Here is an 18,207-nt window from a genome sequence, read left to right as displayed (position 1 = left end):
ACAAACACAGCATGTAACCATAAGGTGGCCATCAAATGATAATTCACAACATTTACAAGCAATTTTTGAAGGCATCTTGGATATACAAATCAGTTAGGTAGATAGCAAGAGATACGCCACTGGTAAATTATCAAAGCAATTAATTGCTAATTGATAAGAAATCGTGGAAATCGAAGTTGAATTGTTGAGGTTATATTTGAAATTCGCACAAAATACTCGATAACAGAAACATTAACTATGCGTTCAAAATGCTGCAGTGATAAATAAACTGTTTATAAATACCTTGATATACTCGAAACAAATTAAACTTGAGCACTTTATACTAAAACTAGTATTTAATTCGGACACAACTGAAACAGGTATAATATCACACAGTGCCGTAGTAGTCTCTAATCTTTAAAATAATCTTTAAAATAATCTTTAAAAGTAGTAATCTTTAAAATAATCATAACATATATTATTATAATAAAAACTATCGATATTACGAGACTAAAATTGACAAAAATAGCAAAATTCCAATCAAAAATTAGGTTGAAGAAAATGTAATCTCAAAGCTCAAAATCGGTATACGTTAAAAAATGCATTTTCTCGGCTTCCCATGGAGCAATTTTCTTCATTCTTTTGAGAGCCATCTAACTAACGTATTATTAAAGTCAAAGTTGCTTTTGTTTTGTTATAATAGATTAATTTATTTATAAGAAAAGAAAACTACATATGTTTTCCAGTTGTAGACTTTTTTTAGATAAACTTACTACCAGTTTACCTTGTAACGTTAAAAACACAAATATTCTCATTTGAAAGCTGTATAATTATTTAGACAATCTATATTTAAAAAAAAAAAAATATAATAAATAAATTAATTTATTATAACAAAACAAAAGCAAATTTGACATTTAATAATGCGTTAGTTAGATGGCTCTACTCGAGTTACTTGGGAACAAAAAAGAATGAAGAAAATTGCTCCATGGGAATATGGGAAGCCAAGAAAATGCATTTTTTTAACGTATACCGATTTTGAACTTTGAGATTACATTTTCTTCAACCTAATTTTTGATTGGAATTTTGCTATTTTTGGCAATTTTCACTTGTAATATCGATAGTTTTTATTATAATAATATATGTTATGACAATTTTAAAGATATAAAAATTGGTGTGGAGAAAAAGGACAAAAATAAAAAGGTGATGGTTCAAAAATTATGATCATATTGTTTATATCTTTGCCGTAAATGCCGGTCAACTTGACCGGTTTTATCTCAGGAACCACTCATCACAATTAAATGTTTTCTCTTTTAAAAGAAGCGTCCTGCCGCTTTTTTCCAATACCGTTTTCATGATTTAATTTAATTTAATATTTCCCGAGATATTCTATTTGTTTATGAACCAAAAATTGTTTATAATTTTAAAATATTCCTGAGGCCGCTTAAATAGTCCAATTTCAATTCTGTAAAGTACATTACATAGGTACATTGTCTTTTTCTAAAAAAATCATAATTATTCTTATGTATCATAATTATTGTGGTTATTATAGCGACCGTAAATTTTTAATTAACAATTCAATTGTTGCTAAGCTGTTCATTCAATTTCCATCGGCTTCTGGAATTTCCATCGGCTTCTGGAATTATAATCTATACGGAAAGAGCTTTTATATTACCCAGTTATTTAATTATTGATAAACAATTACTTATCTAAAATTTTAGTTGAAAATTAAAGATTTTGTTGGAAAAACCCGGATTTTCCGGGGACAATTTTCGTCTAAGTAAATCGGGAAAAACACGTCTCTATGCAGAATTTAATTACGGTGAATTTTTATTCGGGTGTTTTTGGTGTAAAGTTAAAATCTTTGGAGTTATAGAGCAAAAATTTAAAAAACACGATTTTCGGGCGCCATTTTGTTTATAAAAAAGTAGCACACTACCTGCGGACTTTGCATACCTATATTATTAATATATACAGTCATAGGATTCGATTCCAGCACTAAAATTGCTTTTAAATAACTTTTCCCTGTATTTTGCTAATTAGCCCAGAGTAATAATCTTTTTGGTGATTTTGGTGATAATTTGGTGATTAAATTTTCAGGGTCTAATGGGGTGGTACATGGTTAAATCTGGTTTAGAAGATCGTTTCCATGGAGAGAGTGATGTACCAAGAGTATCTCAGTATCGACTTGCGTCTCATCTTAGTTTGGCATTTATTCTCTATACATTATTCCTTTGGTCTGCTTTAGATATATTAGCACCAGCCAAACCAATCGTCATCGTAAGTCAAAGAATATTGAAAAAGTCTAGGAGGTTTAGGATGTTAGCACATACAGCTAAAGGGCTGGTGTTTCTAACGGCTGTGTCGGGTAAGGTAATATTTTTAACTAGAGATGTAACAATTTCTTAAAGATATACTTTTTAGTTTAGGTAGTATAAGATCTTTAACAAAGAATACTGTATAAGATCTATACAACGAATAACATAGAATAGAGAAAATGGGTCTTGGGTGGGCAGCATTTGGAAAACTGAGAGAAAATTTTAAAAGTGAGTTGCCCACATGCCTAAAGAGAAAGGTATTTGATCAGTGCGTCCTCCCAGTCTTGACGTATGGCTCAGAAACACTTACCTTAACTAAAGCCTCGGCTACCAAACTAAGAGTCACGCAGAGAAGAATGGAGCGGTCAATGTTATTAATAACTCTGCGAGACAAAATCAGAAACGAAGAAATCAGGAGAAGAACAAAGGTGACTGAAGTCATCGAGAGGATAGCCAGGTTGAAGTAGAGATGGGCGGGACACATAGCCAGAATGACAGATGGGCGATGGACGAAGAGGTTATTGGAATGGAGGCCAAGAGAAGACAAGAGAAGCGTCGGTCGACCTCCTAAAAGATGGACTGACGACTTAAGAAAGGTAAATAAAAACTGGATGAGAGCGGCTCAGGATAGATGGGGTTGGAAACGAGGGGAGGATACCTATGTTCTGCAGTAGACGTTTGAGGCTGGATGATGATGAGCAATGAATACTAAACAGCAGAGAGGAGAGGATTCAGCCTCACGCCCTTACTTGTTTTTTCTTGTTGTGTATATACACTGTTAAAGATTCTTAATTCTGCCTTTTGATTCCAGTGCAGCTTATAAATCATCCTCATATATTTTCCATCAAGACAAATCTCCCTTAACGCCTGTATTAACACATTATGTCTTACATTGTCAAAAGCTTTTTTGTAATCGACAAGGCAAATAAAGACATCCCTCTGGTCAGAGCATTTGTGCACTCATAAATGCATGCAAACAATGCCTCTCATGTTCATGTTCCTAAACCGTTTTTGAAACCAGTGTGTGGTTGTGAAACTGAGTGTCTCATGTTCCCTCTCTACATTTGTTATAAATCCGCATATGAACTACTTTTAAGAACGCTTTGAGTACGTCGCTCATTGAGATGATTAGTCAATGATCTTTGCAGCGATTGACGTTGTGCTTCTTTGGAATTGTTACGAAAGTTGACTTCAGCCAATCTGATGGTATTTTTTCCACTATTTAGGGTAAGGACAGAACAAGTGGGTCGCGGTGGAGGTGTAGGTCGCGGTCGATGTCGATATCCATGTAAAACAAACACATTGCGGTGAATGGAAGAGAACAGAGTAAAGTACATGGCAAAAAATCAGTAGGAAGACGCCAGAACTCGTGGCTGCAAGACTTGAGAAGATGGTTTGACCACGCATGCGCAGACATTTTTCGTGCAGCAGTTTCCAAAGCTACAATTGCCATTTGGATCGCCAACTTTCGAAAGGAGATGGCGCAATAAAAAGAAGAAGGCACTTACATTAAAGAGTTTAACTATTTCTGCATTTACGTTGTCGGGTCCTACAGCTTTATTATTTTTTCAACTGTCGATCGCATATTTCACTTCTGATTTTAATATTGGTGAGCTCGTTAAGTCTCTATTTTCACTCGTAATATGTTTATTTGTTTTCTGATTATTAAATAATAATTATTTTACTTTTTAGGCGCGTTTGTTGCTGGTTTAGATGCTGGATTAGTCTACAATTCGTTTCCCAAAATGGCCGATAGGTGGATTCCCTCTGACATAATGGCGTTCAGTCCAAAACTTACAAATTTCACTGAAAATCCAACAACTGTACAATTTGATCATAGACTGTTAGGAACAACTACGTTGGGTGTTATAACGGCACTTTGGTACTTATCTAAAAAAAGAGTATTGCCTCCAAAAGCTTACACTGCAGCAACTGTATTAGGGTTACTAGCTTACCTTCAAGTAAGTATATACTATATACATACGTTTTATGATTATTATCCCGGTTATTTATAGCGTTCTTCGCCTTCCGGTTCCCAGTTTCCAGCTTCGTCGATCGTTCCATTCGCCAGGGTAAAGATTCCTTTCCGACATTGCCTTCTGAATGCCGCCTAGCCAGGATTGTTTCGGCCTTCCTCTCTTCCTTCTTTCCCTTGGCGTCCATTTTAGAATTTGTTTTGGCAGTCTGTCGTCGTCCATTCTTTCTACATGACCATACCAGATCAGTTGTCTCCTTTGAATTTCGTCTATGATGGTTGACTTGACTCCCATTATATTTCTGATTTGGCCATTTTGTATTCTTTCAAGCCTTGATTTTCTAGCCGATCTTCTCCAGAAGTCCATTTCCAATGCAAGTAGGCGTCGTTCCAGGGATTTAATAAGTTGCCATGTTTCGCATCCATAGAGCACCATACTTTTAAAGATAGAGTTAAAGATAAGATGTTTTCTTTGATTAGATAGTTCTTTTGACCATAACATCGGGTTTAGGCATCCAATCACCCTTTTTCTTTTCACGATCCTTTGCTCTATCTCTTTTTCGGTGCGCCATCTCTTGTTGATTGTTGTTCCCAAATATACATATTCCTCACAGTTTTTGATTGTTTCTTGTTCGTTAACTATTAGATCTCCTACTTCAGTCCCGATGCATAAGTATTGCGTTTTGTTTCTATTTACAGAAAGGCCCCACTCTTCATTTGTTTGAAATAACCGTATAGTCATGAATTCTAAATCTTCCTTATCCGCTGCTACTACGACTTGGTCATCCGCGAAATGTAGAGTATACAAATACAATGTTGTATCATCGTCAAGTTGAATTCCCATCCCTGAACAAGATCGTCTCCAGTGTTTTAGTGCTTTATTTAAAAATATCTTTAATAGTACTGGGGAGAGGCAGCATCCTTGTCGTAATCCTTTTGTTACTGGAAATTCTTCTGATAAGGTGTTGTTTAGTTTGATTTTTGATGTGGCTTTATTGTATAGTTGTTTGACCGCGGCGATGATCGTGTTATTTAAGGAAGATCGTTCAAGAGACTGCCACAACTTTCTCACAGGAATCGTGTCATATGCTTTTGTCAGATCTACAAATAAAAGATGTATTTCCTGGCTTCTTGCAACTTTCTTTTCATGTGTTAGGGTAAAGTTGTGTTAGGGTAAATATGTGGTCTACGCAAGATCTTCCAGCTCTAAAACCTGCTTGCTGTTCAATTTCATGAGGTTCGTATTCTTGCTCAATCATGTTTTTAAAATTTTACCAAACAGCCTGCTAAAGGTACTAGTGACCGAGATACACCTGTAGTTTCCGCAGATATCTTTTGGACCTTTTTTGTGAATTGGAGTAAGCCATGCTTCTTTCCAACTATTCGGGATTTCTTCCCCCTTCAAGTATCTTGTGAATATCACTTTAAGATACCTTATAAGTTTTGGTGTTCCGTGTTTTAGAAGTTCTGCTGGTATGCTCTCCGGCCCGGATGCTTTGTTGTTCTTCATGGATTTAAGTGCTTGTTGTATTTGTTCTTCCACGTTTACATATTCGCCGTTTACTCGTATACGTTGGGGTGAATCAGTGTTATAGATATCTCTGTCTTCATTTGGTTCCCTTGCGTAATGCTCCTTCCATGCATCTATCTGGATGGGCTGTATTCGAATTTTGTTTGATGTGTCGGTTTTCAAGGATTTTATTAATTTCCAAGCCGCTGATGATCGCGCTCCTCCGATGTAACAGTCAACTTCTTTACATTTTGCATCCCATGTTTCGTTTTTGTTGTTCCTTGTCATTTCTTTAAATATTCTTTGTTGATCTTTGTATATCACTTTATCTTCGGGGTTCTTAGTGTTCAGCCATCTTTTGTACGCTTCCTGTTTCTTATTTCTTTGCTCTTCCAACTGTGTATTCCAAGTAATTTTTCCCGCTGATCTGTGGACTGTACTGGTCTCTTCGCCTAGGCCTAGAGCTTTTTGGGATGCGTTGTGAATACATTCCGTTATATGTTCGTATAATTCGTTGGTTTTAAACATACAAGTTTAATAAATAAATAATGAACATGAGTCATCCAAAATCACGCGGTTGAATTCACCAAAAGTAACTGGAATCACGTGATGATCAGGTGGAGTTTACTCGTCTTTCGGAAATAGTGAACTCATTAATAATTAACGGCGCGTATCAAAACGTTGATCACTTTAAACTATAACAAAGAATATTATATTTTATTATAATAAACATTATAATAAACAATATATTCAACGTTCTTGTTTATAAATTATTACTGGGGACCAATTTAAAATTGTTAGAATTTAGAAGTGTATAGAGCTCCTGTATTAAACGGAGTCTCTCCTCCTCAGGCAGGGGGTAGGATGTCTTTTTCCCCTATAATTTGCTACACACAGTCTTGAAACCCTGCCCCTAGATATTCCTTATGAGATCCTGAAGCAGGTTACTTCACCTTTATCTCTTCGATCATTTAATCTTATTTCTGTACTCATTCTGCATTCGCTTCAATTAATTCATTCTCCCTTCCATATTTCCTGCTTGCACTCTTATTAACCTCTTTCACTCCCTTCTTACTCCCATACAATTTGTTCTCAGATATTCAAGCCGCCCGTTAAACCAGAATGGTTGTTTCCTTTCATACCTCCCATTTGAACTCATCTACATCCTCGCATTTAGGAAAACATCCACAAAAACCTCATTTAAAAATCTCTTTAGATCGATAACTTCATTTCTCCGTTCCTCCCTTTTGTTCTTTAGTTCAAAACTCACATACTCGCTTAAGCTGAGCGATTTTTCTTCCAAAAAAGTCAAGCTGACGACCCTGTTTAGAAGTGACGTTGAAACCAGCGAGATGTCTAGAAAGGATTTACTATTCTCTCTTACGAACGTAGGTGCTTTACCGTCATTTAGCATGGTAAGCCCCACAGCGTAGATCCATTCTGCTAGGTATTTCCCTCTGCCATCTTGCACTCATGGGTTTCATGGACAATCGTTCACACTCAGGTCTCGGCTATGACGACCGATACACTCTCCGTCCTAGCCTCTTGCATAATCGAAGCAATGTACTCTTCATATACTTGAAGTGGGACGTTTAATGAAACATAGCAATTGTACACCACCATGTCTCCAACTTATACCTAAACATACCCATTTTTGACAGAGTGTCTGGTCATGCCAACTCCTCGGACCACGTATAGGGTCGCATCAGATCTCTCATCTTTAATGATTCTTTGTCGAGAGACCAAATGTCATAACCCTCCCTTCGTGCGACCCTTGCGAGTACCTTTGCAACGTTGTGAGCGCCCTTCCCACATTTATTTGAAGGAACTTCGTATTAGACGGTTCTTATCTCTCTAACTTACCCGTACGCTGTCTGATTTCAGGTCCCAAGTGCTTTCACCCACCCTTTCCTTATCTCTTGTGACAGGGTCTCTCTTGAGGAACTGTAAGCTGTCGGCTCTGTGACAGGACTCTTTACAATTGAGGCAAAAAGTCGCCTCACTACTGCATTCTCGTGCCTGGTGCACCCTTGGCACATTAGCAGTAGGAGTCCACCCTCTTTTCTCCCTTGCAGTCGGTTTTACTATGCCCTATCTCAAGCACCGCTGGACATGCCCCCTCTCTCGTACCTTGCATGAGTTTCAGCCAATGGGTATGTGTTCTCTTTCCAGTGTCTTCTTGGCTGGAAGGTTTACTCTTCTATTATATGGAGTTTTAGACCGCTCTAAAATGAAAAATTTCAAAAAGTGACTTCTACTGAACACCAATCATCATGATTTTTTTTAAATATTTTTGAACCAGTAGATTCTTCTGCGGAAGCAATCGAAAAATTACTCGCACTTTTCAAAAATTTGTATGGAGTTTTCAGAGAATACCGAAAAGTGTAATGGAGTACAAGGAATACTGGGAACCTGAAACTATATTTTCTATAATATATAAAAGTATATATAAGTAAATTCTAGTATATATAAAATATATTATTCCCAATAAAAATAGTAAATTACTCTATGGGTTTAAATTAAAATTAAGCTTAAAAAAATGCACAAGTAATATGGATTTACTTTACATGCATTAGGATTTCAAAAAAGTTTGATGTAAAAGCATAAGAGGGGGGTCTAGCGCCTTTGTTTAGAGATTAGGTTGGCGTCTTTTTTAGAATTTGAGTTGGCGCTTTTTTATGAGCCAGTCCGGCCCTTATTCCAATATTCTTCTAGTCCATCTATTGTCCACCCATCCAAGTATAATCCACCACACAATCATAATTGGGTACCGTTTATATTGATTATGTCACCAAAAGTGACTTAAATCCTTTAGCCAAAGTGACGCCTTTGGCTAAAGGATGGCTTAAATTAACATTAATGCATTACCTAAGACGGCCAACAGCAAGTACTACAAGGAATACAGAATTATTAGTTTAATGAGCCCTGTGTTTAAGATATGTCTGAAAATACTTCATTTCAGAATAATATGTATACTATATTGAAGAAAACATTGACAAGACTTAATTTGGCTTCAAAAGTAATTTCTGTACAAGAGAGACATTATTTGGTATCCAGGTTCTCATACAGAAATATCTAAATATCTAAAAAGATCAAAAATAAATCAAAATTTTCAGCACAAGTGAAAAATTTTTATGACCAGAGTTAACCAAGACATATAGTCGGAGAGATAGAAGCGGATTTTGTGCGTGATAAGTAATATGGAAAAACTATACGGGGATATGTTGAATTAGTTGTGTACATTACTTTCACCAACAGCCGGAAACCAGAGTGGGGGCCGAGGGTAGTTATAGGGGGTCAAAGTCGCGGTTTTTATTATTTTTTTTGTGACGCTCATGATCGAGATAGTGCACCAAAATTTGGGAATAAGTAGGTCATGACGTAACTAAGTAAAATCTGCAGGGGTGGCACGCTGCGTGGCCGACAAAGGGATGGGGCGCACCAAAACTTGGGAATATATAGACCATAACATAACTAATCAAAATCCTCAGAGCCGGAAACCCGAGGTGGGGGACGAGTGTAGTTATAAGGGGTCAAAGTTGCCGTTTTTATTATTTTTTTTGTGACGCTCATGATCGAGATAGTGCATTAACATTTGGGAATAAGTAGGTCATGAGGTAACTAAGTATAATCTCCAGGGATGAAACGCTGCGTGGCCGATAAAGGGGTGGGGGTAGGTGTGAATCTAAAAAATATAAGGAGTTTTTTGCGACGTTCTAGATTGAGATAGTGCACCAAAATTTGGGAATAAGTAGACCATGACTTAGCTAAGTAAAATTCCCAGAGCCGGAAACCAGAGTTGGGGATGAGGGTAGTTTTAAGGGGTCAAAGTCGCAGTGTGTATTATTTTTTTGTGACCTGGCACAACATTTGTCCCCCACGCAGCGTTCCCCCCTGGAGATTTTACTTAGTAATGTCACGATCTACTTATTCCCAAATTTTGGTGCACTCGATCATGAGCGTCACAAAAAAAATAATAAAAACGGCGACTTTGACCCCTTATAACTACCCTCGTCCCCCACTCTGGTTTCCGGCTCTGGGGATTTTACTTAGTAATGTCATGGTCTATTTATTCCCAAATTTTGGTCCACCATCTCAATCACAAACGTCGCAAAAACCCTTCATATTTTTTATATTCAATCCTACCCCTTTGTCGGCCACGCGGCGTTCCGCCCCTAGAGATTTTACTTAGTTACGTCATGATCTACTTATTCCCAAATTTTGGTGCACTATCTCGATTACGAACGTCGCAAAAAACCCCTTATATTTTTTGTATTCACCCCTGCCCCACCCCTTTGTCGGCCACGCAGCGTGCCACCCCTGGAGATTTTACTTAGTTACGTCATGACCTACTTATTCCCTTTTGGTGCACTCTCTCGATCATGAGCGTCACAAAAAAAAAATAATAAAAAACGGGACTTTGACCCCTTATAACCACCTTCCTCCCCCACTCTGGTTTCCGGCTCTGGGGATTTTACTTACTTATGTCATGGTCTACTTATACCCAAAATTTGGTGCACTATCTCAATCACGAACGGCGCAAAAAGCCCCTTATATTTTTTATATTCACCCCTACCCCCACCCCTTTGTCGGCCACGCAGTGTTGCGCCCCTAGAGATTTTACTTAGGTACGTCATGACCTACTTATTCCCAAATTTTGGTGCACTATCTCGATCATGAGCTTCATAAAAAAAAATAATAAAAACCGCGACTTTGACCCCTTATAACTACCCTCTGCCTCCACTCTGGTTTCCGGCCGTTGGTGAAAGTCATGTACACAACTAATTCAACATATCCACGTAGTTTTTCCATATTACTTATCACGCACAAAATCCGCTCCCAGCTCTTAGACTAATAGTTTTAGACGCATTTTTACCACGCTGATAACGAAACCATTATCAAAATGAGTGTAGTTAAAACCAGAAGTGAGTATTTCCATTTTGATAATTTTTACCCTAATAAGGGTAACACCCTTACTTTAGGTGCTGAACGGGAACCCATCGTGGCCGTCGTTAGTTTTTCTCTATATATTAGAGATTTTTCATTTTAATACTGACAGATAGACAAACGGAAAGACAAACAATCTATAGGACCGAAATTTTATTTTCGTTTTATTCTTTCATTCCAATGATGTTTTGCACATTAAAAATGCTTTTTTATTTTTTATTCATTTTTATTTATTTATTTATTTATTTTACGGATACACCATTTTTATAAATTTTTTATTTTTTTTTTCTGAGGACATTTTTTTTTGTTTTAGGTTACTTTAGGTATTACGACGTTACTAACTTACGTACCAACTAGTATAGCTGCCTCGCACCAAACGGGATCACTAGCCGTGCTTTCAGCAGCAGTTTGGCTAACTCATGAATTAAAGAGGTTGCCGAAATAGATTTTGTAAGAAAAAATGTATTTCTTGTAAATAAATGTTTTTTTATTTTTCAATATTCTTATAATTAATACATTAACATTCTTATTAAGATAAATCTGGTTTAAGAACAAAACGGAAATGATGTCTATAGGGCATTCCAACGTGCTGTCAAAATTAAGTCAATACGGCGCGGCGGCTGGGAGGCAAACGTAAATGTTCTGTAATAGCCCGTCCCAAACCATTTTTTCAATGCGTCACAGATTATCGAAGTCTCGTTAACGTATTACAGTTGGAAGCGACAGAAAAAACGTGATTATTATACATTGAACTTAGAAAATTATGTATTCCTTGACGGGTATATGCATATTAAAACGGATTTATACGCTCTGAGCTTCGCTGGTGGCGCTCCTAGCGGATTACTGGAATTATCTTTCACCGGTAATTTTTAAATTTATTATTTAATTGTTATCGCTTAACATTTACAACGCAAAAAATTAATTAAATTGTAATCGATTTTTTTAAGATTTTGCTAATCATTTTGACGTTCTATTGATAAAATATGAATTTCTTACTTCGGATACTTTCACAATTATCGTGTAGATGGCGCTAAGATTTTTAGATTAAATTATAATTACATATTACGGAACATTAAAAAAACTTAAATTCAGTATTTAGAACGTAAGTATATTTAAGGTAAAAATATATACCACAGCTTTGACCAACTAATATTTTTTATAATTAATGTTTTTAATTTTAATTTTACATTAATCACTTTGACATTTATGTCAAATTTCCGGTAAACGTTTACAGACTTGCCACTACTGGCGCTCGAGAATTTGTAAATATCCCCTCTACGTACGAGCTCACAGCGGATACGTACAGATGTATAATCAGTTGGCGATTACAATACTCTAAATAGATATCCAATCAATGAGGCGAGTAAGATAATTTGACACAAAAATAATCAATCATATGGTAAAATGACAATCGTAATTTCTAGGTTAGAAATTTGTCAACTACGTAAATACAAATATTTTTTGTTATTGGTATATAGGGCTTTTCATTCACAGTCATTTGTTTCGAGCTTTTGTCATGTGTCACATAATATTAATATATCTACGTCATACGTTATTGGCATATACATACCAATGATACAAACCAAAGAGGTATGACGTAGATATATTAATATTATGTGACACATGACAGAAGCTCGAAACAAATGACAATCGATGAAAAGCCCTATTCGGAGAATTTCCTTGGAGAACTTTCTCCACTTTAGGTTAATTCAGACTGCTTGAGGGAAAATGAATCTTGATATATTATTTATTTTGCCAATCTTTTGCTTATATCTATTAGCAACATCTGTATTGTCTACCAAAAACTGTTCTGAAAATACAACTAAAAACTATTAAAGGTGAAAAACTTACGAAACATAATGTGGTACACGGTACACCTATAAACAAATACAATGATTGATAGTTTGACTCCCAGCGGTGTGATAAACGTCAAAGTCGTGGAATGCCCTATTACTCTAGATCTCCCTCGATATTTATCCGTCTTTGTCTCATATAAATTAGACGAAAAAAAATTTTTCATATCAAAATAGGTATATATAGGAATATTCCTGGTATGAATTATTGATTATAGCGACAAATTTTTTCGCTGTCTGAAAGCAAAAGCTTCGATGTCTATCCACCTCAATGCCTAAATGCTTGTAGTCAAAGCACGATAAATATACCCATTAGCACAGCATCAGCTATTACCGACACTCCACTATCAACCACAGCTCAATCATTCTCTCAACCTATCGTTTGCGGTAAAAGAGGGTGCCTTAGTTCTCTAAAATCTGATTACATTGTTTGAACCGTTGTCAAAATAAGTGTATCTATCGCAAAGATCTTATACACATAGATTTGGCCAATTCGGAAAAATGGCGTAACGCGGAGCAGTTCGGGTCGGTGGTCTATCTATCTCCCTCTACCGGCGCTTAGCTTTCTCTCTCTAGCATATGATGGCCGCCGCCTGTGTGTCACTGTCGTTCCGTTACTCCCACCTCTTGGTAGATACGCTCACATTCGCACGACAGACAAAGATAGCTAAACCACCGTACTTGATATCGACGTTATCACCCCGATGCATTGAGTGGCATATCCCTAGCCAAGTCTATTTTCTTTACATGTTTCTGATCTATCGTCGTTTGCGAGTTATATATACTCCATCTAATTTACTTACCGTTGCACGTCATCCGCGTCATAGCCCGTGACATCACATGATACCAACTCGAAATATTTAGGCGGTAGTTGTGTTCTTTTTTAGAATCACTTTGCCGAGTACACTGGCATTACAGCCACTAGACATATTTTATTATAGACGTGTAGAAATAATATTTAAAGATTTCTATTAATGTTAACTTAAAGAAATACACAATAATATGTTTCGTTTAATTTGTATTAATGGATTATAAAGCGTTTTTATGAAGCACATTTGTTCGGAATACACTGTAACTTTAATCGAACGAAAGTGATATTTTGGCATAAATTGGTAACATTTATTTGACAGCTGCGGTGATGACACTTCATATTTGGTTATATTCTTTACTATAAGTATTTGTTTCATTATATTTACTGTTTTTATTATGTACTTTAACGTAAGATTATAACTTAATTCTTGTTTTCTAATTCTAAAGTTTTTATTTATTTACATTAAATATTAATCTGTTTTGCTATATAATCCACTTCCGCAAAAATTGTGTGATGTATTTGTTTTAAAATGAAGTCAAGAATTTTTTGTAATTGGGCAACAATGTCAACTTAGATCTCTAACGTAGATAATGACGTGCAACGGTAAGTAAATTAGACGGACTATAGTTTGTATTAATTTTCTTTAAGAGGATGGGTACGTATTTTCGGCTGCAATGCTATTCAAATGGGGATTCATTTATTTATTTATACGTTATTAGCGAGGGCCGAAAGCCCCAGAGAACTTCTTTAATGTTTATTTTAATAAGTTACAGGGATGAAAAACTAAGAGAAAATTTAGTGTGATATTTAATTTAAAATATCTCATTCAAAATAAACTTTTTATTCCAGATTCTACAATTTTACATTCTTAATTAATCGTCCTGCACAATATACAGGGTGATTAATTAATAATGTCCAATCTCTGAGTTGTAGATTCTAGACTAGAGCTCAAATTGTTAAGATTTAACCCCAACCACGTAAATAAAATGTGGACTCCTTACTAAGTTACAGGGTGTTTTATTTAAAAATTTAAAAATTATTTGTAGCCAGTACTTTAAAACTATTTGACATATCCTTATCACACTTAGCAGAAAATGTAGATGATATACACTCTCCTGAATTATGTTAAATAATCCTTTCTGGCTACTACCAGAGGCGTACCACAGGGGAAAATAAATGGTTGACCCTTCCCAAACTCTACGCCTCTGACGCAATTGCTATATTTTAGTGTAATTTTTAGATTCTCCAATACTGTCTATGTAAATAACTTAAAGTTTAAAAGTTAAAAATGAAGCGACACAATACATTATTCAAAATAACGGTGCCATTTCATTTTTCACCGCAAATATCTCGAAAACTAATAACTTTATCGTAACTAAGGAACATACATTATTTACATAAAAACTATTAAAGAATCGAAAAATTTACCACTGGATATCATAAAACTGATAGAAAACATATATGTAGGAAATAAAATAGAAACGAAAGTCAATGGCATAATAACAGAACCCATAGAAACAAACACAGGAATCACGCAAGGAGATTCACTAAGCCCTCTACTGTTTAACATAATCTTGGATGCAATAATAAAACAAGTGAAGAAAAAAAGAGGGTACAAAATGGGCAATAAAGAGATAAAAATACTCTGTTACGCTGATGACACCGTGTTAGTAGCAAAATGCGAAGACGACCTACAAAAATTATTGCACGAGTTCAACATTAACTCAAAAGAAATGAATATGAAAATATCAGCCCAAAAAACAGAAAGCTTAGTAATTGCCAAAGAACCAATAGGATGCAAATTGGAGTTAGACAATCAAATTATACAACAAGTAGTGACTTTTAAATATCTGGGAATTAATCTATCAGCCGACAACAATATCGAAGAAGAGGTAAAATACCAAATAATTAAAGCCAGTAGAACGACCGGATGCCTAAACGACATAATTTGGAAAAACAAACACCTAAGATTGGAAACAAAGGCCCGAATATATAAGTCAGTTATTAGGCCAGTTATGACTTACACGGCCGAAACAAGACCAGATACAAGCAAAACACGAAGACATAGGCGTAACCAGGGGGGGGTTTTGGGGGTTGTAACCCCCCCCCCCATTGGGATGTACTTTGAGCTCTATACGCTTAACACCATAGCCCTCAGAGACCTTCCAGTAGTTGTAACCCCCCCCCCCCTTTCAGGTAGTTGTAACCCCCCCTTAGGATCATCCTGGTTACGCCTATGCACGAAGACATCTGTAAACTAACGAAATGAAGATCTTAAGAAGGATTGCTGGAAAAGGACTACAGGATAGGGTAAGAAGTGAGGAAATCAGACGGATATGTGGGATAGACAATATAAATACCTGGGTAAAGAACAGAAAAGAAGAGTGGAATGAGCACATAAGCAGGATTTCTGAATCAAGAATAGTAAAAATAGCCAGGGACAAGTCACCGTTAGGCAGGAGAAGTATAAGATGCCTGTTTGAATTTACTCAACCATTTTATCTGGCAACAACGCTCATACCCCTGTCCCCTCGTAACGCCAACACTTGACTTGTTTTGGCCAACTTTTGAACTTACGATAGGCCTGCACGCTAAAAATTTGACCTCTTACACCTTCAATCGTCGACCGAAGCGGTCGACTTTCAGAGCACACACGACGTCAAACTGTAAATTGTACGTTTTTCATCACCACAGAGCAAATAAATGGTTCAAACATTGTTTAACATTGACATGTACCATTCGAAAATGTTTTGATAATAATAATACATTCATATTAAAACACTAGAAGTGTCTGACTCATTAAACAATAAATTTTAACCAGTACCCATAGAAATACAACCACTTTCGAAGGAATCACACATCATCTGAGAAAACATACAGTCATTTTCTGTACCCTGGCGCAAGAAATACGCCACACTGTGGACGACTAGAAGCCCTAGCGTTCAATGCCCAAGGAAAAGATGGAATGACAACTTAGGGGCAGAATGAAAGACACCGTTGAAGAAAAACAGGCAGTAGGTACTGCCTATATAAAAGAAGAAAAATTGCTCTTAAATTGTAATTCCGTCAGTAGCGTAGAATGTGGGAACAGTCAACCATTCACTTTCCCCTATCGTACGCCTCTGGTAGTAGCCAGAAACGTTTGTTTAACATAATTTAGTAGGGTGTACAATACGGTCACTTTTTGCGAAGTATTACAGCACTATGTGAAATAGTTTTAAGTTACTGGGTACAAATAGCTTTTAAATTTCTCAATAAAACCCTGTAACTCAGTAAGGAGCCGCATTTTATTTAAGTGATTTGTGTTAAATCTTAATATTTTGAGGTGTAGAATCTATAACTCAGAGATTGGATATTCTTAATGCATTACCCTGTATAGTTTCACACACACACACACACACATGCAAAAATGCATGTACTTTTTTTTCAACATTTTTTTCTGTTTTAGGTTACCTTAGGTATTACTACATTGTTAACTTACGTACCAACTAGTATAGCGGCTTCGCACCAAACGGGATCGCTAGCAGTGCTTTCAGCAGCAACTTGGCTATCTCATGAATTAAAAAGATTACCGAAATAGATTTTTAAGAAAAAATGTATTTTTTGTAAATAAATGTTTTTTTTTATTATTATCAAAGTACAAATTTTAAATAATAATTTAGTTTCTTTTTATTATGTAACTAATATTTTCCATTTTAGATGACTACCTTTCCTATCATCGACTTAATCACAATACCCCCAAAATACAAGATGCGATCATTTAATTGTTAATGGCAGTGCAAAGAAAAGTAAAAGATGGTTTTGCTTGTTTTCGATTCAGAAGGATGCACAATCGCTGGACAGCTGTTTCCACCATTGCAGGCTTCCTCAACAGCGCTAGCGTACACAACTCTAAATCGAAAAACAGCTCGACCATCTATTTAAGAGGAATTTCAAAGATCATTGAAATTCCCATTGGGCCGCGATCCAGCGACATCTCTTAATCAAATTGAAAAGTCTCAGATGCAGAATTCACCATTATAATAAAATTAAAATGGTAAATAGTTATTTCAATCTGAAACTTTTCTTGTTGAAAGTTCTTTCTGGTACATCCTTAATATGCGACTTTTACAATTTATAAGACCGCAGACGACGAATATAGAAAACAAAAAGGACTCCACTATATGCAATCACATTCCGTTTTCATTCGTCTAGGACAGTGTTTCCCAAACTTATCTAAAGCGCGACCCCTTTTTGTTAAAAAAATTGTTCACGACCCCCTACTCATCACCCAAACCAAAATAGCGACAAAAATAGCGTGCCTAATTTACAACTGATGGTTTCTCAAATTTTATTTTACTGTTTAAATTCAAACTAAATACATTTAAAAAATTCAACAATTATTTTAATAATTGCGATCTGTCCCACTAGTACACTAGTAGTACTTCTGCCAGACTAGCATTTACAATAAAAATAAATAATAAAAAGTCGACTGCACATTGTACACCGCGACATCTTTGTGTCTACATCGCAATACTTTTCCATGATATTCGTGAAGGCTCTACTCCTTACTTCGCTACTAGATGGCACTCTGGAACGTTCTCGTAGCCTCGTTTTGGCTTTATATAAGCGGCGATGTGCAATGAGACCTCAGTTCGAAACAGCACGTTGTGGCGAATGCAGCGGTATTAAGTAATGAGTAAATATTTTGCGACTTACGTATTCCCGTTTACGTATTTACGTCTACGATAAATTACAAATTATGGATAAGTTTTTAAAAAGAAGTGCAGAACCATCTACGTCTGAAAGTGGCAGTAATAAAAAGAAAAACAGACTTT

General features: G+C 36.0%; 1 protein-coding gene across 2 annotated transcripts in view; it reads left to right on the top strand.

The window, feature by feature from the left end:
* The window catches only part of LOC126888191 (cytochrome c oxidase assembly protein COX15 homolog), an 81,938-nt gene extending 64,981 nt beyond the window's left edge, over positions 1–16,957 (top strand). The window contains exons 5-8 of one of the 2 annotated variants that reach the window (XM_050656245.1): positions 2,077–2,344; positions 3,987–4,255; positions 11,040–11,176; positions 16,839–16,957. In XM_050656245.1, the coding sequence (XP_050512202.1) occupies positions 2,077–2,344; positions 3,987–4,255; positions 11,040–11,171 (669 nt within the window). In that variant the 3' untranslated portion in view covers positions 11,172–11,176; positions 16,839–16,957. Of the gene's footprint in view, positions 1–2,076; positions 2,345–3,986; positions 4,256–11,039; positions 11,225–16,838 lie in introns of those variants that run through there. The other variant, XM_050656244.1, reaches the window with a different exon arrangement.
* Positions 16,958–18,207: the final 1,250 nt, after the last annotated feature.

The sequence above is a fragment of the Diabrotica virgifera genome, chromosome 7 (assembly GCF_917563875.1).
Source record: "Diabrotica virgifera virgifera chromosome 7, PGI_DIABVI_V3a".
Classification (NCBI taxonomy): domain Eukaryota; kingdom Metazoa; phylum Arthropoda; class Insecta; order Coleoptera; family Chrysomelidae; genus Diabrotica; species Diabrotica virgifera.
The sequence above is the reverse complement of the archived record's forward strand: the minus strand, read 5'-3'. Positions and strand labels throughout refer to the sequence as shown.